At 56.7% G+C, this 20,968-nt stretch overlaps 4 protein-coding genes across 4 annotated transcripts; all 4 read right to left on the reverse strand.

Moving 5' to 3' along the window:
- Positions 1 to 1,943: 1,943 nt before the first annotated feature.
- LBRM_31_2370 (hypothetical protein) lies at positions 1,944 to 2,999 on the reverse strand (the record flags this gene model as incomplete). Its single annotated transcript, XM_001567180.1, has 1 exon — positions 1,944 to 2,999. One exon carries the CDS (start codon positions 2,997 to 2,999, stop codon positions 1,944 to 1,946), a length of 1,056 nt encoding a protein of 351 aa, XP_001567230.1.
- A 2,406-nt stretch (positions 3,000 to 5,405) lies between these two features.
- Positions 5,406 to 7,730, reverse strand: LBRM_31_2380 (hypothetical protein, unknown function; the record flags this gene model as incomplete). The annotated part of the gene is made up of 1 exon (XM_001567181.2): positions 5,406 to 7,730. One exon carries the CDS (start codon positions 7,728 to 7,730, stop codon positions 5,406 to 5,408), a length of 2,325 nt encoding a protein of 774 aa, XP_001567231.2.
- A 2,440-nt stretch (positions 7,731 to 10,170) lies between these two features.
- Positions 10,171 to 12,912, reverse strand: LBRM_31_2390 (conserved hypothetical protein; the record flags this gene model as incomplete). The annotated part of the gene is made up of 1 exon (XM_001567182.2): positions 10,171 to 12,912. One exon carries the CDS (start codon positions 12,910 to 12,912, stop codon positions 10,171 to 10,173), a length of 2,742 nt encoding a protein of 913 aa, XP_001567232.2.
- Positions 12,913 to 15,401: 2,489 nt separating this feature from the next.
- Positions 15,402 to 18,464, reverse strand: LBRM_31_2400 (hypothetical protein, unknown function; the record flags this gene model as incomplete). Its single annotated transcript, XM_001567183.2, has 1 exon — positions 15,402 to 18,464. The coding sequence occupies one exon, from the start codon at positions 18,462 to 18,464 to the stop codon at positions 15,402 to 15,404; it is 3,063 nt and encodes a 1,020-aa protein (XP_001567233.1).
- Between the last annotated feature and the right edge of the window lie 2,504 nt (positions 18,465 to 20,968).

Raw genomic sequence — 20,968 nt, forward strand, 5'->3', positions numbered from 1 at the left:
GGCACGATGAGAGCCGCAAGGTGTGGGTATGTGGCAGCACCTCGCGTTGACTCGCTCAGTGCACACACACACACACAGTAACATGTGCGGCTGCGGGTAGAGTGTGTAGATGAGGTAGCCACACACGCATACGCATACGTATAAAGAAGAAGGCAATGAGCGCAGCGAAGCGGCGTAAGACGTTCGGTGCGGGGCTTGGGTGCCCATGGGTTCAAGTGGTACCCATAGGGCGAGCAGCCGATCGTCTCGTCGCAACGATGATGCCGAAGCGGAAAAACAACCATAAAAGGAAAGGAACGACGGTGGTTGAGTAGACCCCATGCGTGCACCCGCATCACCAAACGCGCTGCAGGGGCATGTGATGGAAAATGCAGAACGTCTGCTGGTCAGAACGGTGCGACAGGCCACACACAGCACAGGCGAGCGATTTTTCCCGTTATTTGTGCCGGAGTTACGGAGGAGGGAGGGGTGGAACAGGACGGAAGCGAAAAGAACGAGAGAAAAGAGAGAGGTGCGCTGGCAAAGCGCGCCTCCCCCCAAAGCCCTTAGGCCATTCCAGTGTGATCGTATTTTACCCGCGCCTCCCCCCAATGTACGCGTTCGCTCCCTCGCCCCGCTGCGTCTGTACTTCATGAAGAGGCGTTCTTCTCCAGCAGACAGACTGCCAGTCCACCTCCTTGAAAAGAGATCTGAGGCGTGGGAGGAGTAGCAAAAAAAAAAAAGAAAAAAAAACTGGAGAGGGTGAGACACAGTCACGGCAGAAAATGCTGGTTAGCAAAGTACGGAAAAGAAAAGACGCACGGTCATCGTCGACCTGTGCCGTAGAAACAGAAGGAAGAAAGGAAGGAAGGGACTTACAGAACCCAACGGAGGAAAACAGTGAAGGACAAGGCGGAGGAAAACGCAGAGTCGCTGACCTAAACACACGCCCACAAAAGAAAGGAGTCGTTAGCCTTCTCAATGACAGAGCACTATGAGCATAACAGAAAATTAGGAGGAGGAGTCCCTGGACGCGCCGCTACCACTTTATCGCTGCAAGACACTTCTTGGCACTCGTAGGTATCCTCACCCTACGTTGCTACTCTTGATCAACACCACCCACGCTAAGGTACTCATTGCTTATGGTAGCCTTGGAGTTGACGCGTACGACGTGATAAAGAAATAGAGCAGCTGAGGCGCCATCAGCGGCTGTGCAGAGAGAGAGGCTACACAGTGTGGTGAGGTAACATGGGCGCGCACAGCATCGCAGCCAATTTAGCGCCTGCACACACACACACACACACACACACACGCCACAAAGCCATATCATTGCACCAAGCAAGGCTACTCGCCTATGGCGCGTAAGGGTGACAATAGAATGCGCAGTAATGGTATGACGGCATATACACAGACTGCGAGTGTGTCGTGCTGCTGCACGTTTCTATCTCCTACCTTTCCCTTCCTTTTACCACTTCAAGGAGAGATGAACGATGTACGACGCCGCTCCTCACTTCGCTTTCGACAGCGTCAGATGGGGCGGTTTCTCAGAGAGGGTCTTTGCCCCGCAGGCTGGCGAGGCAGGGTGGGGGGAGTTGGAGGGCGGCTCACTGGCCAGTGATTCCACACACACACACACACAATGAGTCGAGACACCAAAAAAGTGCAGAAACAAAACACTCCCAAAAGGCGTGTGTGTGTGGCACGACAGACACGCACCTCTCACGCAGGCGTGTCAGGGCGCACGTGCCCGCGTATGTAAATTTGCGACTTGGAGATTCACATGTGCGCCTCTCTCTTTCTCTCTGTGTGTGTGCGTGTCTGCCGTGCCACACACCCCTTTCGAGGACTGCGTGAGTGGGCGAGTGCAACGTCTCTTGCGTGGAACTCACTCATCCCACACACAGACACACGTTGAACAGCTGAAGAAGAAACGAAAACCGCAACCATCGAGATCCTGACGAGTACTAGGCGTGGTTCTTTGGCGCCACCTGCTTGGCGCTTCCACCGCAGACCCAAAACATCCTTCTCCACGACGCCGTGCCTATCTCCGCACTTCTTTCCCTAGATTTACTGGAAGCGGGGTGATTGTCCACTTCGCTGGAGGTGGAGATCGATAGTTCCAGTGGGTGTGCTCGTGATACAGCGACAGCGGGTGGTACTGGGCGCAGCGCCATACTGTAGGGTGCTGATGTAAAGCCCGGCAGCGTCCGAAGGGTAGGCAAGCCACCGCCTGTAGGCATGTACGGTCTCCGGATCACGTACTGCTGCTGTTGCACCACCGCCGCTGCTTGACGAGGTCTGAGCGTAATCAGCGCCTGCCTCTCGCGTGGTGTGTCTGGTGGTGCGTTGATGCTCACAGAGCGCTTTCGACCTGAGGGCAACATACCCCTTCTCGGATTCGGCATCTCGGTCTGCTTCAGTCTCGATTTTTCCGCAGAGACCACGACCGCCGGCACCGGCGAGAGTGCAGCGTGACATCTCTCTTGCTTCTTGCCTTTCATCACGGTAATCACTTTCCGCACGTCGACCGCCTCTAACTCGATGCTCGAGCTCATCCAGTTCTCATGATCGACATATGCGCCGAGGCTTTGAGACCCGGTGCAACCGCTGATGGCGCTGTCCGCCTGCTGCGCCCCCAGCGCGTCGCCCTTTCTACCGCCGTTGTAGAGCGATGTGTTCACAGAGATACTACTGAAGGTTTTTTCCGAGAGAATTAGCGGTGGTGGAGAGCTATTGCTGTCGGGCACGCTGAAGCTGTTGAAGGCGACGATGTGGGGTGACAAAGAGCTGCGGAGAGGGTCCCTCAGTGCGGAATGCATCTCATCCTCGCTGCGCGAGATCCCACTCATGTTCGGAGTGGCGGAGCGAATGGAGAGCGGGCTGCTGCGACCATCCAAGACGCGCTGGTACAACGAGGGCAGCCTCGGCGTCGAATCCGAGTCACTGATGATTGGCGGAGGTGATTCGCGTCCTTCCAGAGGCCGAGAAAGCTGCGGGGAGCCTGAAGCGCGAAGAGACATGTCAACCTTGGCGTTGGAGAGCAGAGGAGGCAAGAAAGTGTGCTGCTGTGGCGACTTCTCAGTGAACACCAACGAGGAGAGACAGGGGGAGCTACAGTAGTTTGTATGCAGTGACGATGGGTAAGTCAGGTCTACGTGTGCTACGTGCTAGAGCGAGACGTGTTACACACGAGGTCAACTGGAGGAGGGGCGGGAATGAATGCACAGTGGTCGCTCTGTCCAGAGGTACAGCGTCGTCGGAGAGGAGAGCTGCGAGGGCTTGAGGGGGAGGGAACAGAGACGCCAGCAACAACCGCTTAGAGAGCAGGAGATCAATGTCGCAGGAAGCCTGAGCACTCTAATGAGAGAGAGAGAGGGGCGTTCAGCAATTCACCAGCGAAGCGGGGAAGTGTGAGGAGAGAGAAGATTCGAGTGAAAGACAGAAAAGGAGACGATATTGTGCGTGTCGTGAAGGTGGGGAATATCGCGCGTGATGCCATGGCGTTGACTAGTGGGTGGAGAAGGCGATGTCAGGCAGTGTATCGCCCCCCCCTCCCCTCCCCTCCCCTCTCCAAATGGGGCCCAATAGGGATGTTTCTGTCGACTGTCACTACTCAAAGACACACAAAGAACGCAGTGAAAGAAACAACACAGCGTGGGAGGCTCAGCACACACACACGACAACAAAAGCTCGGCTTCAACGAAGCAAGAAAAAAGGCCGAAACACACGGATACTCCACCGACATAGTGGCCAAAACAATTTTACTGGTCCCACGTCCTCCCACCGAGGAAGCAGCGCCGATGTTTATGCGCGCCCAGGGACAGAGGCCTCACATTCGGCAACCCCACAAAAGAGAGAAGGATCTACCGGAAATCCGTTAAAGAGTGACACATCTCTATGCACACAAGGAGGAGGGCATACAACATCAAGTTCGACGTTGATTCCAGCACTCCACACCACCACCTATGCACATGCCAGTGAGAGGAAAGGCCCAACAGCCGCTGGACACCCGCAAAAGAGAGAGAAGGGAGGGAGGAAGGGGGGGCCAACAGCGCACACACAGGCACGACGGCAAAACTGCCACAAAGTATGTCTTTCGGCGAAAGACACACACACACACACACACGCAAACCAACAAAAAGCGCAGCTGGAAGAGTCCCACGCAAGACACAATGAAAGGACTGAAGAAATTCCCGCGCCGGCCGATCGTGCCCCCCACCACCGGTGGAAACGGCTCGAGTCTTACAACCACAAAATCACAAAACAAGCACGACCAGAAAAGCAAGACGGGAGTCCAACAGGGGAGAGTCAGCAGCTGCGCATGTGCGCACGATTATTTCTCTGATATGTCCATTTTCGGTCGTGCAACACGAGTCCAACCCCCGCTCTACCCCGGCCTGGCAACGGTCCAATCGCGTCGCGCGAAGCAGCGGCACACACACGCGTTACACCGGTGCGCCGACCACGTCCCCTCAGCGCGGCACAGGGCCCCCCACACCCATGGGCAGTGAGGGCAGGGTGAGACACGCTCGAGTCACGCTGGCCCTCTGGCCATCGCACGGCTGGTGCAAGCGTGTGCACTGCCACTACCAGAAGTGGCCCGGCGTGGGCAGGGATGGGGGAGGAGGGCAGCCTGCCCCCCTGCCCCCTCCACACACACACAGTGCGGGTACTGGACCCTGGCCTACCACGTACCTGGGGTGTGCCCCTCTCTCCCCCTGCCATCTTGGAGAATGAGGAAAAGGTGCTGCTGAAAAAGGAGAAGATGGCTCGCAGTGCGATATGGACTGAAAGATTCGCGAGGCCTGCAAGGAAAAGAGGTGGGGAAGCAAGCGGCGGGGAGGATCGTCCACGCGCTCTGGTCGCAGTCTCCTCCTCGCTGTTTTTAGCATTTAGTTTTGCTCAATCTTTTCACTCTCGCTTGGCCGAACACAGCAGAGACAGACGAGAAAGTGAGACTGGAGGAGCCCCCGTATAGGCAAGAGGCAGGAGCCACCAAAGCCGAGGCACGAAGCATGACACTCACATAAGAGAAGGGAGGCAGAGGGATTAGACGTATGGGAGAGAGAGAAAAGACCTGGAAGAGAATCTCCCTGACATGCGAAGGTATTGCCACACGGGTGTGAACGACACAGCGAGACAGGACAGCAATACTGCAAAGGCGAAGGGGGGGGGTACAAGCGAGAGGAGGTGGTGGAGAGGAAACAAAGCACATAGCAGACGGAGTCGTGAAACAGACATGGCACGAGGACAACTGCTTAGCAACGCAAGGAGTTACCCAACGGGGCCGGAAAAAGTGCCTGCGCTGCCGGAACGCTTCACCTCACACAAATGAGTGGAGAATAAAAAAAGAGAGAAAAACCATCCGAAGATGACCCCGTTTGGATGATGGTAGCGTCCACCTCAGATCGCGACAGGACAGTGACTCACTGTGCGATCTTCTTGGGGCGGCGATGCAGGTACAAGGTATCAAGCGCGGCACTCGAGTCCCGCGCCCGTCGGCTCTGAGGAGCCTCTTTTATGTTTGCCGTGACCGTGGCGCGGTACCACTGCAGCAAACGTTGGAGTCGCCGCTCGTTGTTGCCCGGCACTGTTGGAATCGGTGGTTGCATCAGACGCTCTCGGATGGATGACCACCGCCACTGATGCCCTGTTTTGAGGCCATTTGAGGGCGGCGGTGGCGAGGGCCTCTTCTTGGGAGCGCTAAGGGTTTGAGGTTCAACAGGGTTGACCATCTTACCTGCGTTTTCGTCGTCGTTCCCGAATTCGCTCATCACGGATGAGCGCAGGTCCTCACTGTCTGAGCAAAGTGTGTCTCGCGGTGATGCGGCCAGCGACGGAGTCAGCGCACCAAGTGAACTTGGCGATTCACTAACCACCGACTCCTCGAACTTGTTGCTTGCCAATCCACAGCTCACGGTAGACTCTACCATCGTGACAGCAGGGTTAGGCTTCAGTTGCTCAGCTGTGGTGAAGTGCTGCAGGAAAGCCAGCGCTGCATGCCTTCTCCACGTCCCGATTGAGTTGCGCGCCTTGCGCGATGGTGGCGCGCGCGCTGCGATATGCTGACCTTCAAGGAGCGAGGCGCGCGAGAAGCCCCCCATAGCGAGAGATGAAGAGTCACCAACAAGACTCACAGTTCTGGGTGTAGAAGGGTTCACGTACTCGTAGCCTGCATCGGTCGAGTCCCTCGACAACGATAGCGCATTCTCTGGTGTGCCGCTCGGGATAGCAGCTGAATACTGCGGGCTTGGAGTCACTGTGTCGTCCATGAATGATGATCGAGACTTCAACATGGCGCTGTTCTCCATGTCGTCTTCATCTGCAGCTGGAGACGCGTTAAACCTGGCCTCGTCGTAGTTGTCCAATGGGCTAGTAGAATTCACATCACCAGCAGGTGACGACGTCTGTCTTTCGTAGAAGAAGTAAAGATCCATGAGAGACTCCATGTCGACAGCTTGTTCGTTGTGGCGGATCGGCTCCATGTCGACCATCGCTCTTTGCATGGTCCGACGGCTCACTTCGCAGCTGTCGTCTTCTGCAGCGCCCTCTTTGCGCATCAGTGGGAGGCTGTCCAGTGACGACGTGCAGGAGATCGTATACGAGGCCTGCGTAAGGTCCGAAGTGGCTCGACTTAGTTTATCTTCCTCCAACGCATGATTTTGCAGGCGCTGGGCACGCCGCGTTCTGGTGCTATTCTCCTCCTTGGTACGTGGAGGATGTTCAAGCTGTGCACCAGTCTTCTGCGTAGTAATGGTTGCCGCATCCCAGCCCTTCACCTGCGAAGCGGCCCTCGTCACCTTGTCAGTCTGGTACTCTATCTCTGGAGTAACGCCTTGGTTGGAGGTATACAGGGCGCTGTAAGGCCCATCCGGTATCACGGCGCTCATCGACAGGGCTTCAAGCGCGGATGACGGTGGCTGCGGCGGGCGCAGTACTGAGTGCGCTGTGTTCTTGGGTATCACGGCTGGCGACTGCTTTGGGGCCGACAGTACATCTTTGGCAGCTGTCTCAGGAGTTACACTCTCCAAGTGCTTCACTTGTTTGACCTCGGGCATCGGCAACTGATGCGCTGCCCACCAGAGCGCAGCCATATCCCCCACGTCGCCGTCCGTCACGAAGCGCAAGGCGAGATCGCTGTTACTGCACAGTGGGTGGTGAGCGTTGAGCGAAGGCAACGAAAGACAGGGCGGCACCGCCGTTACAGACGGCATACGAGGACGGCAAGCGCGACTGTCTGTTTCTTTGGCGCCCTCGGCGCTCTTCTCTTCGCTCTGGGAGCTTACCACGGCGGCTGGTAGGTTTTGTTTCGGCTCTGCCGGAGACTGCCGTGGGGTGTGCGGTGACTCGTATTCAAAGTCGAAAAGCGACGGGAGGGCACGAATAAGGCTGCTACTTGTCCGCAGAATCGACAGCTGCGGTGCTACGGCTCCCGCTACCGTAGCCGTCGGGAGCTGCACGAGGTCGCCGTTATCCGCATCGTCAGCCGGTGTGTCTATGAAGCACACGGAGGGGTTGCTCCGAGAGCGACTGCTTCGATGCGTGGTGGTGCTCTCAGAAGGAAAGACGCCACGATCACCTGTGCTGTATGACCCCGTGGGCAACGGTGGCTGACTTGGTGACGGCCCGTCAGCTGTGCCAGGGCCGTAGCCACCTCTCTTGTGCCGATTTGGATTTCGAAAGAGCACTGGGGGACCGGCTTGGGTGCCGGAGGTGCTCACCGGGATGGCGTACGGCTGCTTGTTGTGCATCACGACAACAAGAGAAGCCAGTGTCACGTCCACCTGCGAGATCAAGGTAGAAAGGTGCGTGGCGTAGGAGAGGGGAAACGGGTGAAGAAGCGGAGGGGAGGCGAGAGGAGCACTGAAGTACAGCAAAAGGGGCAACAGCGAACACACAACCGCCGAAGCAAAACAGGAAGCACAAAATGCACGCCAAAGTTGCACGCTGCACACCTCCAGACGAGACAAAAGTGTGAGAGGAGGAAGGAGGATGAGAGGGAGGGAGAGCAGCTACACCCCAAGGCGAAAATTGCCGGTCTGAGAGAAAGAGGATGAGAATGAGAAACACACACCGACGGCACCTCCGCAGTCGCTCATACATAACGTGGCTACCTGCGCGTGCACATACCCCGGGAAAGAAAGAGAAGGGAGGAAGGCAACCGGCCACACTAAGAGAAGACGAAAAGGGAAACGCGGAAGGACACGCGAACAACAAAAATACTCAAGAGCTGCGCAGTGGCTGTGAGCATGCGGCGAAAGAGTAAAGCTGCGGTATGCCGAGGAGCGTGTACACACCACAGCAGAACACTCCGCCAAAGGTGGGGGATGTAAACACGTGAATGCGCAGCACTAATGCGATGCCTGAGGAGGACGAGTACACACTCGCTGACTGAGGATGGGCGGAGGGGGGCGGGGGGGGGGAAAGGGAGGAGAGAGGAGCGCCTACACCCACTCCTAAGGCGAAACCAACGAGCAAAAGAGAGAGAGAGAGAGCGGCACCCGCACACGCCCACGCATACGCGCAACGTAAACGCTGTCACACGCGCAGAACCCGATGTGTGGTGGCTGAGCGGAGAGTGCGAGAGAGAGGTGTGTGGGACCAGAGGGAGGAGGTCGAAAAAGAGAAAGCAGACGACAGACGAGGAACTGACAGGGAAGAGCGGAGAGGTACGAAGCAGAAAAAAGGGTCGACTGAGGAAGGAGAATGCGGAGTAGTGTAGCAGGGGTGGGTGAATGGGCGTATCAAAGCAAAAAAAAAACATAAAGGTTCAGGAAAAGAGTAACAAGAGCGAAAGAGGAACGCACAACTCACACAGCCAATGCGGGTCAGGCGACGGCACTGTTGCCGCGTTGAGGATACCCAGATGAAGAAAAGAGGGAACGAAATGAGTTTATGTATGTGTGCGTGAGGGAGGAGTCGAAAATGCTTCCACGCCATGGAAGGTAGCAAGAGCACACGAAGGAAATGAGGGGAAGCACTGCTACATGCACCGCCAGATGCCGGAGAGGGGAGGGGGGCTGCAGGAGTGATATGGGATGACTTTTCGATGTGGCTGAAAGACAAGAGAGTGGACAACGCAAGCGGTAGGTAAAGTGGGAGAAAGGAGGTCAAGCTGACGTGGCGCAACGTGGCAGCTGAAGGCGTTGCTTGTAGGTGTGCTCGCGCCTCCTCCACATGGATGAAAATTCTCGTGTGACTAATGGGAGCAGAAGCAGCTGCCTGGCGCGGCGCTGAACTTTCCTTCACACAGTAGGAGAAGAGTGTGAGTCACTGAGGTCCAATAGAGGGGAATGCGAGTAGTACAGCAAGACGGCTGGAGTGAGAGGAGAGTGGTGGAGTAGAAGAGCACGGAGATGCACTGAGGAAGACAACACTGCCCCAAGAGAATGACATCCCAAATGCTGGTGATACAAAGAACGCTATGAGAAAACGGTTCGGAGGAATGCTCACGCGGCAGAGTTCACCTTTCATTGTGGAGGTGTATACATGCATGAGCATGTGTTGAGGGAGAGAGGCACAGAGGAGAAAGAGAGGCAGGGGGTGGGGAGTGAGAGCAGTGAGGCTTAGCGCTTACTGAGAAAAACGCTTCGTTGTGTGTCGGCAGCGAACCCAATACGGGGCGATTGTGCCATTCGTGCTCGACGCAGTTTGAGGGACCAAAGCTGCTGGGCTTTCGATGTGCACATTTGCAGAGTGTAGTGATGGTGTGCGTAGTCACTGGATCAGCCACGTGAACAGCCCCGTTCACGTGATGAGCTGGGTAAGTGAGCACCCACCCAGTGAGGGATACATTTCAGTGTATAAGGGGGTAGACGCGCTGTGCCTGAGAAGGTCGCCTTCTCAAAAAAAAAAAAAAGAGAGCCGATTGTGGGAGAAAGACAAGCAAAAGAGAGCGAGAAGGCATGGCACCATGCAAGAAGTCTGAGTAGCACAGCGGCACACTGCACGACGTGGAAGCAGACGTAGATCGGCCTCGTGGTCGATGCTCGCCGTGACTCGGCAATGCCTGCCGTGTCCACACTTTCATCAGATGGGGAACGCACGCACGCGCATGGAGGGGGAGAGCTAAAAAGGAAAAAAAAGAGAGAAGTGAGGCGATAGCGTGAGATAAGCGAGAGATAATATATTGTGTCACGAGAAGGCATGGCTGCGCACATCGCTGAAACAATAAACACCCACGGCACTGCCTCATCGGAACTCGAAGATGCCACTTATAGTGCAGTTTGGCGGTACTTGCACCACCTTTCGCTTCGCGGGATCACCTGGGTAGGCGGTGGGGGAAATCAGATCGTTGCTGTACTTGGGCGGCACACCCTTGCGGTTTGAGATGGTGATGTGCGGTATGGGGTTGGCGCAGGGGTAGTGTGCGTCGTCACGGAACACGGTAACCGCCACCCCGTCAGGATCGGCGACGACAGACTCTAAGGTGAGCGTGACAGACTGGCCAAGGAGTTTGGCAAGCTGAACAAACGCCACAGGGTCCATCACACCTCCAAAGTACTTTGTCGTGAGGTGGAACGCGCGCTGCACCACCTGCCCTGCAGTGAACTCCTGAGGAACCACACTGAGTAGCCTCGCCACGTCCTCTTGTTGCTGTATGCTGATGCAGGCGTAAATTGGGTGGCGCGGCAGCTTGCCCAAAAATGATTCGTATTGGTGAGACAAGTCAATCGCCTCGCTGATATCCTTGTCCGTGACAGGCGGTAGCGTGTGCATGCCGTTGTCCTCAAGCTTTTCCCATATCCTACGCACCATATCGTTGATTGGCGTGGTGATGTCCAGCTCGAGCACCAACTCTGGCGGGTCCTTTGGCATCTCACAGGCTTTCAACGCTCTGTGCACAAGTCTTCGTATGGTCTTCATCTGCGCCTGGCGTTCCTGCGGTGCCAGATTCGGGTCAACACGGAGGGATCGGTGGCAGCTCCCGCGTCCGAGCACGCGGTCCACGCACACACTGTGCAGTCCCTTCTCCCCATCGGGGTGAAACCACGTCACCGTCAAGCTCAGTGGTAGATTGTCGTAGTCATGGTTCATCTCAGCGTCCAGGTTCATCTTGTCAATTATCAAATGCGTCACCTTCGACCCCGCCTTCGCGGCTTGACGAAGCGAGGCGAGGAATTTCTTGCGGTCGCCTAACTCGTCCTGATTTACCCAACAGGGGCCGTACTGTGCCTTTTGCAGCAGTGCGTAGAGGGCACGGCCCAAGGTGGACTTGCCATGCCCTTGCGACCCCACAAACTTGATCACATCCAAATCCTGCGTACCGCTGTCCCACTCCACCGGATCGTGTTGGTACTGCTCGCACTCGCTGTATAGCTTCGGGTCGGAGTCCACGGCGGTCTGGAACTCCTTCTGGAGAGAGTGCCATCGACTTCGCTGCTGGAACAGTTCGTTGCGCTGCATGTGTGGCGTGAGGCGCCGAGTCATCTGCAGCCAGGCAGCAAAGTGCAGGAGCCAGGGCATGCGGTGCATCTCCCAGTCCTTGAAGTAGTCTCGCAGCTCTGGGGGTTGGTGGTCCAGCTTCTTCTTGAGCAACGCCTGGAGCTCATTGCTGGTGAGCTTGTGGTTTGTGATGGCCTCCCGCGTGATGCGCTCCATGACATACGGGTGTGATTTTTCCGTCCACAATCGCACCACCTTTCCGCCTGCGTCGGCGCCGCACATGACGCAGCCCTCCGAGTTAACGCTTCGGCGAATCGTGTCGACGAGCTGCACGTACTCGGGAGAGCTGTACACGACCGACGAGCCGTAGTGCGAGAAGGGGAGCCCGACACTGGCGTAAAACGCCTCAGCGTCTGCCACTGGGATACAGAGGCCATCTTGCCGCGAATACTGTGGCGCCTTGTTTGGCGCATCTGCGGTTTCTTCAAGAGAGTCGCCATTGCCCCTCTCCTTTGCCTTGTTGCCTGAGAGAGCGGGGTGGCCAGTACAAGCTTCTTTGAAGGCGCGCTTATTAAGCGTCACCGCATAGAACCGCAGCTTGTTGACGCCGCTGTCTTCCATGAGAGGTGTACTGTCCGAGAAGGTAACCTCGAAGCAGCTGGTCCACATCTCCTTGTGAAGGGCGTCATGAAGCGCGCGCGCCTGCGCCGGCGTCAACGTTGGGGACGCCGCGGCCCTCGCATCGGAGTTGGCAGAGGACAGTTCAGCACCGCCTGGGAGCATTGCTTTCCAAAGCCGAGATATCTTAATCGCGTGCGAGTAGCGGCAGCCGAGGCTGCTGTAGTAGTGCAGGCACTCTTCGGAGACGGCGTAGTCAAGCACAATGTGCACATCCTTGCTCCCTATTACCCAGAAGCGATGAGAAGTATCCTCCACCTCAGCGGCATCACAGCTCGTGTCAGCATCCACTGACGTTTCGCCCCTCTTGGCGAGAGGCAACGCAAATGCGGAGAGGTGTCCACACACACTGCTCCCTGTCTCCATGGCGATGACGGTCTGCACAGCGTCCGGGTAGCCGTAGGTGCTGTCCTTGTCGCCAAACTTGCGCAGTCCGTTGACAGCTCCCACGAGTGTGTAGCCAACGGTGCCATTTGGCGAGTCGGTTTTTATGTATACACGTGCATTGCCTCGCGGTAGGCACTCCCACACATCCCTGTGTTGGCTGTAGAGGACATCGTCGCTTCCACTGATGCTGCGCTCCACGACGAGAAAACGGCGCTGAGCAGCAGCAATAGGCAGAGGTAGAAGAAAGAGGCTGCCCTTTTTTCGGCACTGGCTCAGGTGGGCGCAGCTCACATCGAACGCGTTGGCGATGACGAGCGACCGAGCTCTGCGCTCCCGACGGAAGCCGCGCTCCTTTTTTTGTTTGCCTCCTGATGGCCTGTGAGCGGCGGTGGGCAACCCGCTGGATGGTGAGCATCCGTGACGACCACCACGACCTTGCCCTCGGTCGCCTTGTCCGGGGGTACCACGGAAAGAATCAACCATGCGCTGTATGTGTGCGCGGGTCGAGAAGAGATGGATAAGATGAAAACACTTGACACAGAGATCGAGGTTCTTGATCGGTGCTTCCATGTAATGAAGGGGGAGGGAGTACGAGCAGTAAAACAAAGAAGAGCGCAACGGAGCAGACGCGAGGACGCACATTCAGGTAGAGCGTAGTGGACGATAGCATCCTTCGTTTTAGAGTAAATGACAACACCATCATTCCAGGAAGGGTGCAGTAATTGCTTAAACACCCTTGCCACCTTCAAACACCAGGGTCTGCTGCTGGCAAACACCCATGCGAGGCAAGACTATGAAGAAGCGATGATGCGCAGAAGGACGTCCTCTGTTCTGCAGACTTCCCTCAAGTTGATTGTTTCGTGCGAGGAAAGTTTTTCTCATGGCGTCAGAGCCCTCATAAATAAGCATTCTTACACCTAACGCCCTCTTCTACCTCGTCCACATAAATAACAGCAACACCACCGCGGTACTATGCAGAGCTGCGACAGCGACTTTCGCCTCCAATTTGTCCATTTTCGGCCGTGCAACACGAGTCCAACCCCCGCTCCGCCCCGGCCTGGCAACGGCCCAATCGCGTCGCGCGAAGCAGCGGCAGACACACGCGTTACACCGATGCGCCGACCACGTCCCCTCAGCGCGGCACATGGCCCTCCACACCCGTGGGCAGCGAGGGCAGGGTGAGACACGCTCGAGTCACGCTGGCCCTCTGGCCATCGCACGGCTGGTGCAAGCGTGTGCACTGCCGCAGGCCCCTTGCACTGCCACCACCAGAAGTGGCCCGGCGTGGGCAGGGATGGGGGAGGAGGGCAGCCAAAAAAAGAAGCCTGTGAAAGAAGTGAGGGGAGAAGTTCTGCTAAACTATATGAATGCTGAGAAACAGATTATACTGCACCCCCCCTCTGTGGAGAACAGAAATGTCTGGCGAGCTCGTTGATGCGCGCAGAGGCAGTCGAGCTCTCACGATGGAGGGGTGCGAGGAGGAAAATCGAAGCACCGGTACGAAGGAAAAGCAAAGGAGGCGGGTGAGGAGCAGTGTTGAATCTGCTGCTACCGTGGGCTTTTGTTCTAGGCAAAGAGGTTCACGAGCAGTTGGAGGATGGAGGTACACGTAGAGAGAGTGAAATACAGAAGAGAAGTAAGCGGCAAACACTCTCTTCCATAGAGTCGCCCAGAAAGATGTGAGGAGAACGAAAGAGAGCGAGCGAGAGGGCAGTGTGCTCGCTAGGGAGAAGACGCACTTCGATTCTGACTGAGCAGGAGCCAACACACTGAGAAGGGCAAGAGAGGCCAAGTGAGGGAAAAAAAGGACGCCCATAACGGAGAGTGGGGGGGGGGAGGGAGCCGTGGCTGACGGGGGCAGGGGGAGGGGAGGCAAGGGAGGCAAGTAGGCGAGCGAGAAGGCGAAAAAAAAAACAGGAATAATATGGGAACGAAGAGAGGCGACTATTCATCGCATGGCATCGCGCACGCTCAGCATCCACCGAATGTTTACAATGGGGGGGGGGGGGAGGAGAAAGGGGTGGGGGCGCAGGGGAAAAACGCAAGAAGGCAGCAGCAGGGCAGGACGACTCGTTTTCGCTCTGTCACCCACCCACACCCACACACGTACGCTCGACACCGCTGCGCGTACGTTGCACTCAGATGAAACGCAGCGGACGCCGTGAGAAAAGGTGGAGAGCAAAAGGGCAGAAGAAGAAAACGCAGAATTCCGAAACAAAAACGAGATGGTCATGCGCTGTGTGTGTGCGTGTGTTGTCCCTACCCCCGACGGAGGAGGAGAGGGCGGGTGGAAATGAGCAGACTTGGGAAAGAGCAAAAGCGAGAGAGAGGCGGCCTCCGTCGAAATCAACGGGTGAGCCAAAGCAGAAACGAACAACACAATGGGAGGGAAGCGCAACTCTGTGAAGCGGAGAATTTCAGGCTGCGTTTGAGAAGGCGGCTTGTGCGAACTCGAAAACATTGCGTACCCCGACAGGAAAGAGGAGATGTACACATGCGCCCATAAACTGACATGCAGAGAGAGAGAGATGCGCATGAAAGCAAAACCGCAACAGAGAGCAAAAAAAAAAAAGAGAGAAGAACAGAAATGACTATGGGGATGTCGAAGGGGGCAGCGAGCAAGAGAGAGAAGAATAGAAAGGAAAGGAAAATGCAAGACCACTGCGAGACGAAGGCGAGGTAAATTACGATTGAAAGAGAGAGAGAGAGAGAGGTCTGAAGAAAGCGGATGGGGGGGGGCGTAGGCTGAGAGAGCAGAAAGGAAAAAGGGATGTAGGCGGGAAGTGGGGCGATCAATCTGAGAAACAAAACACCACAAGAAGACTCAGACGCCATTTTCCCAGCTGCCTTACTCAGCAAAGCATCTCTGAGAGACGTGCTCTACACAGGGCGCTGACACAGGAAAGCACACACACACACACACACACACACACACACACACACACACACACGCACACACCGAAAGCGACTCATCATAAATCGCAGCACTCGAACATGTTCACAGTGTCCGAAGAGATGTTCGAGACTTTGAAGCACGCAAGGGAGAAGCCGGGATCGCTGCGCTGCAGAGAGATAGATGGAGACGCGCCGCTCGAGTCTTTCACAGACGAAACCTCATGCTGGGGCTCCATTGTGGCACGACGAATCATTGGGGATGGGCTCGCTAAGCTGCCTGCCACGGTGCAGCCGAAGTCCGTACCAGAGTCCTGACGAGAAGTACCGGATAGGCTGTCTGATTTGATCGTGTTCGTTAGCGGCCCGAGCTCCCCCTTTTCAGTTCGCACCGGTGTGGAAGATGGCGAGAAGAGGTGGGAGAAGCTGCAGTACGCCACCGCCGGAACAACGGGCAATGGCACTTGACACTGCGGTGAGATTTGCATCTGATTGATTCCCCTCACCCCCTTTTCTGAAGCAGGCAGAGCCTTTCGCGAAACGCCTTCTGTTTTCCGTGGTGGGCTGCTCTTGGAGATGCCCTTGTCCTTCAGTGATGGAGTGGCTATTGATGACCCCTCTTGGCTGCTGCTGGTGCGCAGACATTTCTCCCTGTTGCTTTCGAACATGTTTCGCAGCTTTGCTACCATACTGCCGTGCTTCTCTTGGGGAAGCTGAGAGAAGGAAAAAAGGTCTGTATCGATGCTTAGCGACTGTGTCACGCACCACCTTTCCTTGTTGACTGCTGTCAAGGACGCCGCGGCGGCGGAGGCTGCACGGACAGCCTGGGCATGGGGACTGCATGCCAGTCCTCGACTGCCGGTGCGAAATGCGCCCAGGTGCGGCTTGGTATCGCCCGTGTGGGACAGCCTGATGGGTCGGCAGGTGCTCACGCTCGTATTTGGCTTCGATACTGCGTCCTGGAGGGCCGAGCCAGACCTCAGGTCGGCGGCGACGTTGCCGGTGCCGCCTTCCTCGCCATATGCGCAGTTTTCAGAGTTGCCGGTGCTGCTGGCGTTCTTTGTTGTACCAGCGGGCGAGGCTACGTCGGCGTGGCGCTTGCAAGACATCAGTGGTGATAAAATGGACCACTCGCTCTCCTTCCACAAGACTAGACTGTTCAGGTCGACTGGGGATGGCAGGCGCACGGTACTGTCCCGCCTGCGACGTGCCCGCTCCTTAACCTGCGTGAGCTTCGGTGACGATGGTGATGCTGGTGCAACTTTGGTGGTTGATGCAGAAGGAGCGACGTTATTGCAAGCGCAGTTGTCGTCGTTTGACAGCAGACCGAAGCTGCTGATAGAGGCGTCGCTCGGTTTCTCTAGAATCCGATCGACAGTTTCGCTGCCGCTGTTGAGATGAAGGGGCCTGCTGGAGAGCGTCGCGAGTCGTCTCTGCCCCTCACTCGGTGCCGCGACAAACCCAGGCGATTCCATCAGCACGGAGAAGTCCGTCGTTGACAGGAGATCGACCGAGTCCTCAGAGAACGTGGCGCTATCCCGATCTTTTTCCTCTCTTTTCCGTACGTTGCTGGAACGGTCTCCGTCGGCGGCACGACCAGCGGTTAGCGGAGATGCTGATGGAGACCCTACAGTTGGTTTCTTTCCAGGCACAGAGGCGATAGGGACTGCCATGCCGGATGCAAGGATGTCAGTGAGGTCAGCCGGCGGCGACTCGCAGCGTTGCCGCGAGAGTGCAGATGCTGGGATTGCAGACGCGAGACTGACAGCACTGGCCAGCTCGGAGTCGATGATCACGACGGACAAGTCACACGTCGTGGAGGACGACTTACTGTCCTCCACGCTCCCCAAATTGGAGCTGGAGTCGCCACTGCTCCCACGTTCGCTAATGCTGTGCGATGAGACGGGAAAGGAAAGCCTGTCAGACTTACCTCTGGAATCCGCTTCCCGCATCCCATTCCTTGAGCTGACCGCCAGCCGCTGGTGCTGAGGACACCGAACAGGCGGACGTGGGACACGCGTAAGGTCGATTTCGTGCTGCACCCTAGGTTGTGGCAGGGTCGAGCGACGACCAAGGCTCGAATGAGTGGCACCCTGAGAATCCTCTTGAGATGAGTCCGTAGCGCTGGAAGGCATTTTTGTGTAGCTCACCGCGAGTGATTGCCGTTGCGCAGCGGAGGTCTGCATGGCGCTCGGTTGCGGTAGTGGGGCCGACAGGGGCTGTGGGGATGACGGATAGCCGGCGCTACCGTGAATACCAATGGCAGCAGCGGCGGGGTTTTGAAGCTTGGAGGCTGCGGAGGCCACCGTTGGAGTAGAAGTCAAGGAAGCGGCGCCACTGTCACTGTTGTTGCTCACCCCGCCTGCTGCGCCGCTTGCGGCGGCGGTGCCCAGCTGGAGTCGATTGCTGGAGGAAACTCGAAGAGACGTCCGCCGCGGAATCTTATCCGAGGAGAGGACAAGGGAATTTTTGAAAGCCATGGCGTTTGACGCGAGGGGACGGCGGCTGTCACCCACACCACTAACGGGTGCACTGTGGCGCAGTGTAGTGTTGTCCTCCTTTGTCGCGGTGACACCCAGCGGTGGCTGATGCGAAGAGGCCGAGGCTGCAATGACGGGGTTGATGGCCCGCCTGCCGCCCACCTTTTGTCGTGACGCCTCTGTGAATGGCGGGGCTGGGGGAAAGACGTGCATGTCTGTGGGTCGATTGGCGACTGCGCCTCGCAGTGCGTGGTTGGGCTTCTGCTGTTGCTGCTGATGTGAAGGAGGGACTTGCCGCAAGAGAGCGGGAGCGCCACCGCCTTGAGGCATCGGAGCCGGGCCACCGTTTCGGGGCATAATGTGCTGCAAAACGTCGCTATTCGCTCGCATGATGTTGTTTCCATTGAGATGCGGCATCATCACAGCCGCGCCGGTGGGAAGACCGTTGACGTGTTCGCCCTCATAGGCAGCGTTGTTGAGCTCCGGTGTGGGGCAGCGTGGCTTCGCTTTGAAGCTCTCAAAGGTTCTGTGCTCCTCATTGGAGGCGTTGGCAGTGTCCTTCTTGAACGTATTTGCTTCCTCGCCTGGGACAATGAGGGTGATAGCAGAGCGACGGCGCTGCGTCTTGGCCAGCTCGCTAATGATGCTCGAGCGTCGCTCCATCGTGGACCAGCTGTCTTCGCGTGTGGTGTCCTTAAAGGGGGCCCAGGGAGAAATAGGCGTCAACGCGACGTCTTGGACGCGATAGGGCTTTGCGCAGGCGTGAGAGGGAGACGAAAAGAAAGAGAAAACGAATGGTGTGACGGACTTCCCCGCTGCGTCAGCGAGCGCCTTCGCGTATGCGTAAGAGAGGTGCAGCCAAAATGGGAGAGGAATACTAAAGAAAGGTGGCGGCAAAGGTGCGTGCCTCCGCTGCAGTAGAGGCGGTGTGGTGGTGGGGAGGGGGTGAGGGGTGAGGCAGAGAGGGCAGCGACGGAGAGAGACCGATGGCACAGGCGGGTTGAGGCTGTCAAGAAGAAGAAAACAACAAAAGGAAAAAAAAACTGCGAGAACAACAGCGCGTGTGATTCCTTCCGAGGTGACTAACAAGGCGCCGCAAGAGAGATGGTCGGGGGTCGCAGGAGGCGGAAAAAAAAGGAGTGGAGGGTGGGCGCCAAGACTCGCTGTGGAGAAAGCAGCAGCAAACCGCCAACACCACCACTACAAGAGAAAGACACAACGCGAACGACGAGAGCACAGGCGAGGAGGGGCAGAATGGAAGAGCGCCCAGGCAAGGCAACGAATCACTCAGAAAAGGCACCCGTGAGGGACAGAAGGAGAGGCACAACTACGTAGTAAACAGCAACAATGAATGAGCATACGCGGCTTGCAGGGAGGAAAAGAATAGGAGGCGGGTGTGGGGCTGAGAGGTGGGGGAACAAGTGGACCGCCAATACACAACTAACAAGGGAATAAATTCTTTAATATCGATGGCGTAAGATCCATGCAAAACGTCCTCGTGGTGGCGCACGTCCGCAAGGCAACACAGGGGAGGGGGGCAGGGATAAAGGGGAAGAAGGGGATGAGAGTAATGCCGCCACTGACGCGGAATCTCCTGGTCGCTCTTCTTCTTGCTAGGGAAAGGAGAAACCAAACCAACCACAAAATAAGGCACATAGAAGAGAAGAACTAAGAGTTACTAGCAGAGAGAGAGAGCGAGAGAGAACGCGTAGTTGATTTTTTTGGGGGAGGTGGGGGGAGGAGGAGCGCGAAGAGCTGAAGTGCCAGCGAAGAAAAGAGTAAGGCGAGGGAAGGCGTAAGAGTACGGAAAACAAAGGGATGGAGGAACCGCACCAACAGCGAGAGCACAGAGGGGTGGTGATGATGGAGGCGGGAAATCTAGAAGAGAGGAAAACAACAGGCGGTTGGCACAACCGAAGAGAAGGGAAGAGAGGGAGACAACGTGTGGTGCTACCTCTCCCACCAGAAGCGGTGGTAAAGTTGTGCCGAAGCACGTACCCAAGCAGAAGGGAAGGAGACGGGTCTGCACGTGAAGAGTCCCCTCCGCCAATCTCCCACGCTGCAGTGCGCTGTTTTGCGTAAGAGAGGCTAGCTGAATATGTCCAATAGGGCGAGCGAAAAGGGGCGGCTGAGATGCAAGAAAAGGGTGTGTGTCTCGAGGAGGACTCGCACCCTCTGCAGGGCACGACAGAGAAGTGGAGGCACTCTACTGTGTCTCTCGTTCGCCAGGGCACGCTATTCACGTGTTGCCGGGCGACTATAGGATAGGCGAAAGGTTGTAAAAACACAAGAAGCAAAGAATAAATGATGACTCCTCTCAGTGAAGTGCAGAAAGAGTAAAGATGAGACGCGGTGCACACCATCATACGAGTGCACCGTGTGCAGGCGTGGCGGTGGGCAGCAGTGAAGTCCAGCATGAAGAAGAGGGTCCAGAGAGGCAAGCAGCCCGGGATGTAGAGAAAGGAGGCGAAGGCGCATGAGATGAGTGGGGAATCGGGCGCATGCGAAGAGACGGGCAGAGCAGAGGTTTGGCGGTTGCAGGCTGGCGCTCACCTCCTTCTCGATCAACGAGTTTGAACACAAACGCGCGGTAAGAAGTCTGGATCTTGTTATGATGACCATGCCCCCTCCAACAAGCGTGCTGAGATAGTGGTGCCTACTGGTGGGTCATCTCACGGTTTGACCCGGATGGGAAAGGCGCTCGCAAATCTCTGAGTGTGCTGATGCCGATTTGGATAGTTCGTAACGACCAGAGAGGTGTGCGGGGGACTGAGGACACCGTTCTACCAACCAAAAACTAAAGAAAAACGAGTAGAGAAACACCACACCCACATTCATGAAGACGATCAGGCGGTCAATCAACCACTTAGGAGCGCGCGTGTGCTTCTACCACCGCAAGCACGATATACTGCCGCCTTGCGATGCGGTTCGCCGTGCATACTCGTGTGTGCCCACCTGGAGTGCGTGTTTCTCATCCATGGACCACTTTTCTCCGACTTCGGTGCCTGTGCTTCGTTCCCTTCTTGTTGCTGAAGGGCCGCGTGAGTGTCTATGACAGAACGCCTACAAAGAGAGTAGCCCCACAAGCAAATATGAATAGAGGGCGCATCATTCGCCATCATTAGATGAGATGCGAGATCTGAGCGCATAGGTGACACGCCGTCTCT

This window comes from Leishmania braziliensis, chromosome 31, assembly GCF_000002845.2.
Source record: "Leishmania braziliensis MHOM/BR/75/M2904 complete genome, chromosome 31".
NCBI classification, from domain to species: Eukaryota; Euglenozoa; class Kinetoplastea; order Trypanosomatida; family Trypanosomatidae; genus Leishmania; species Leishmania braziliensis.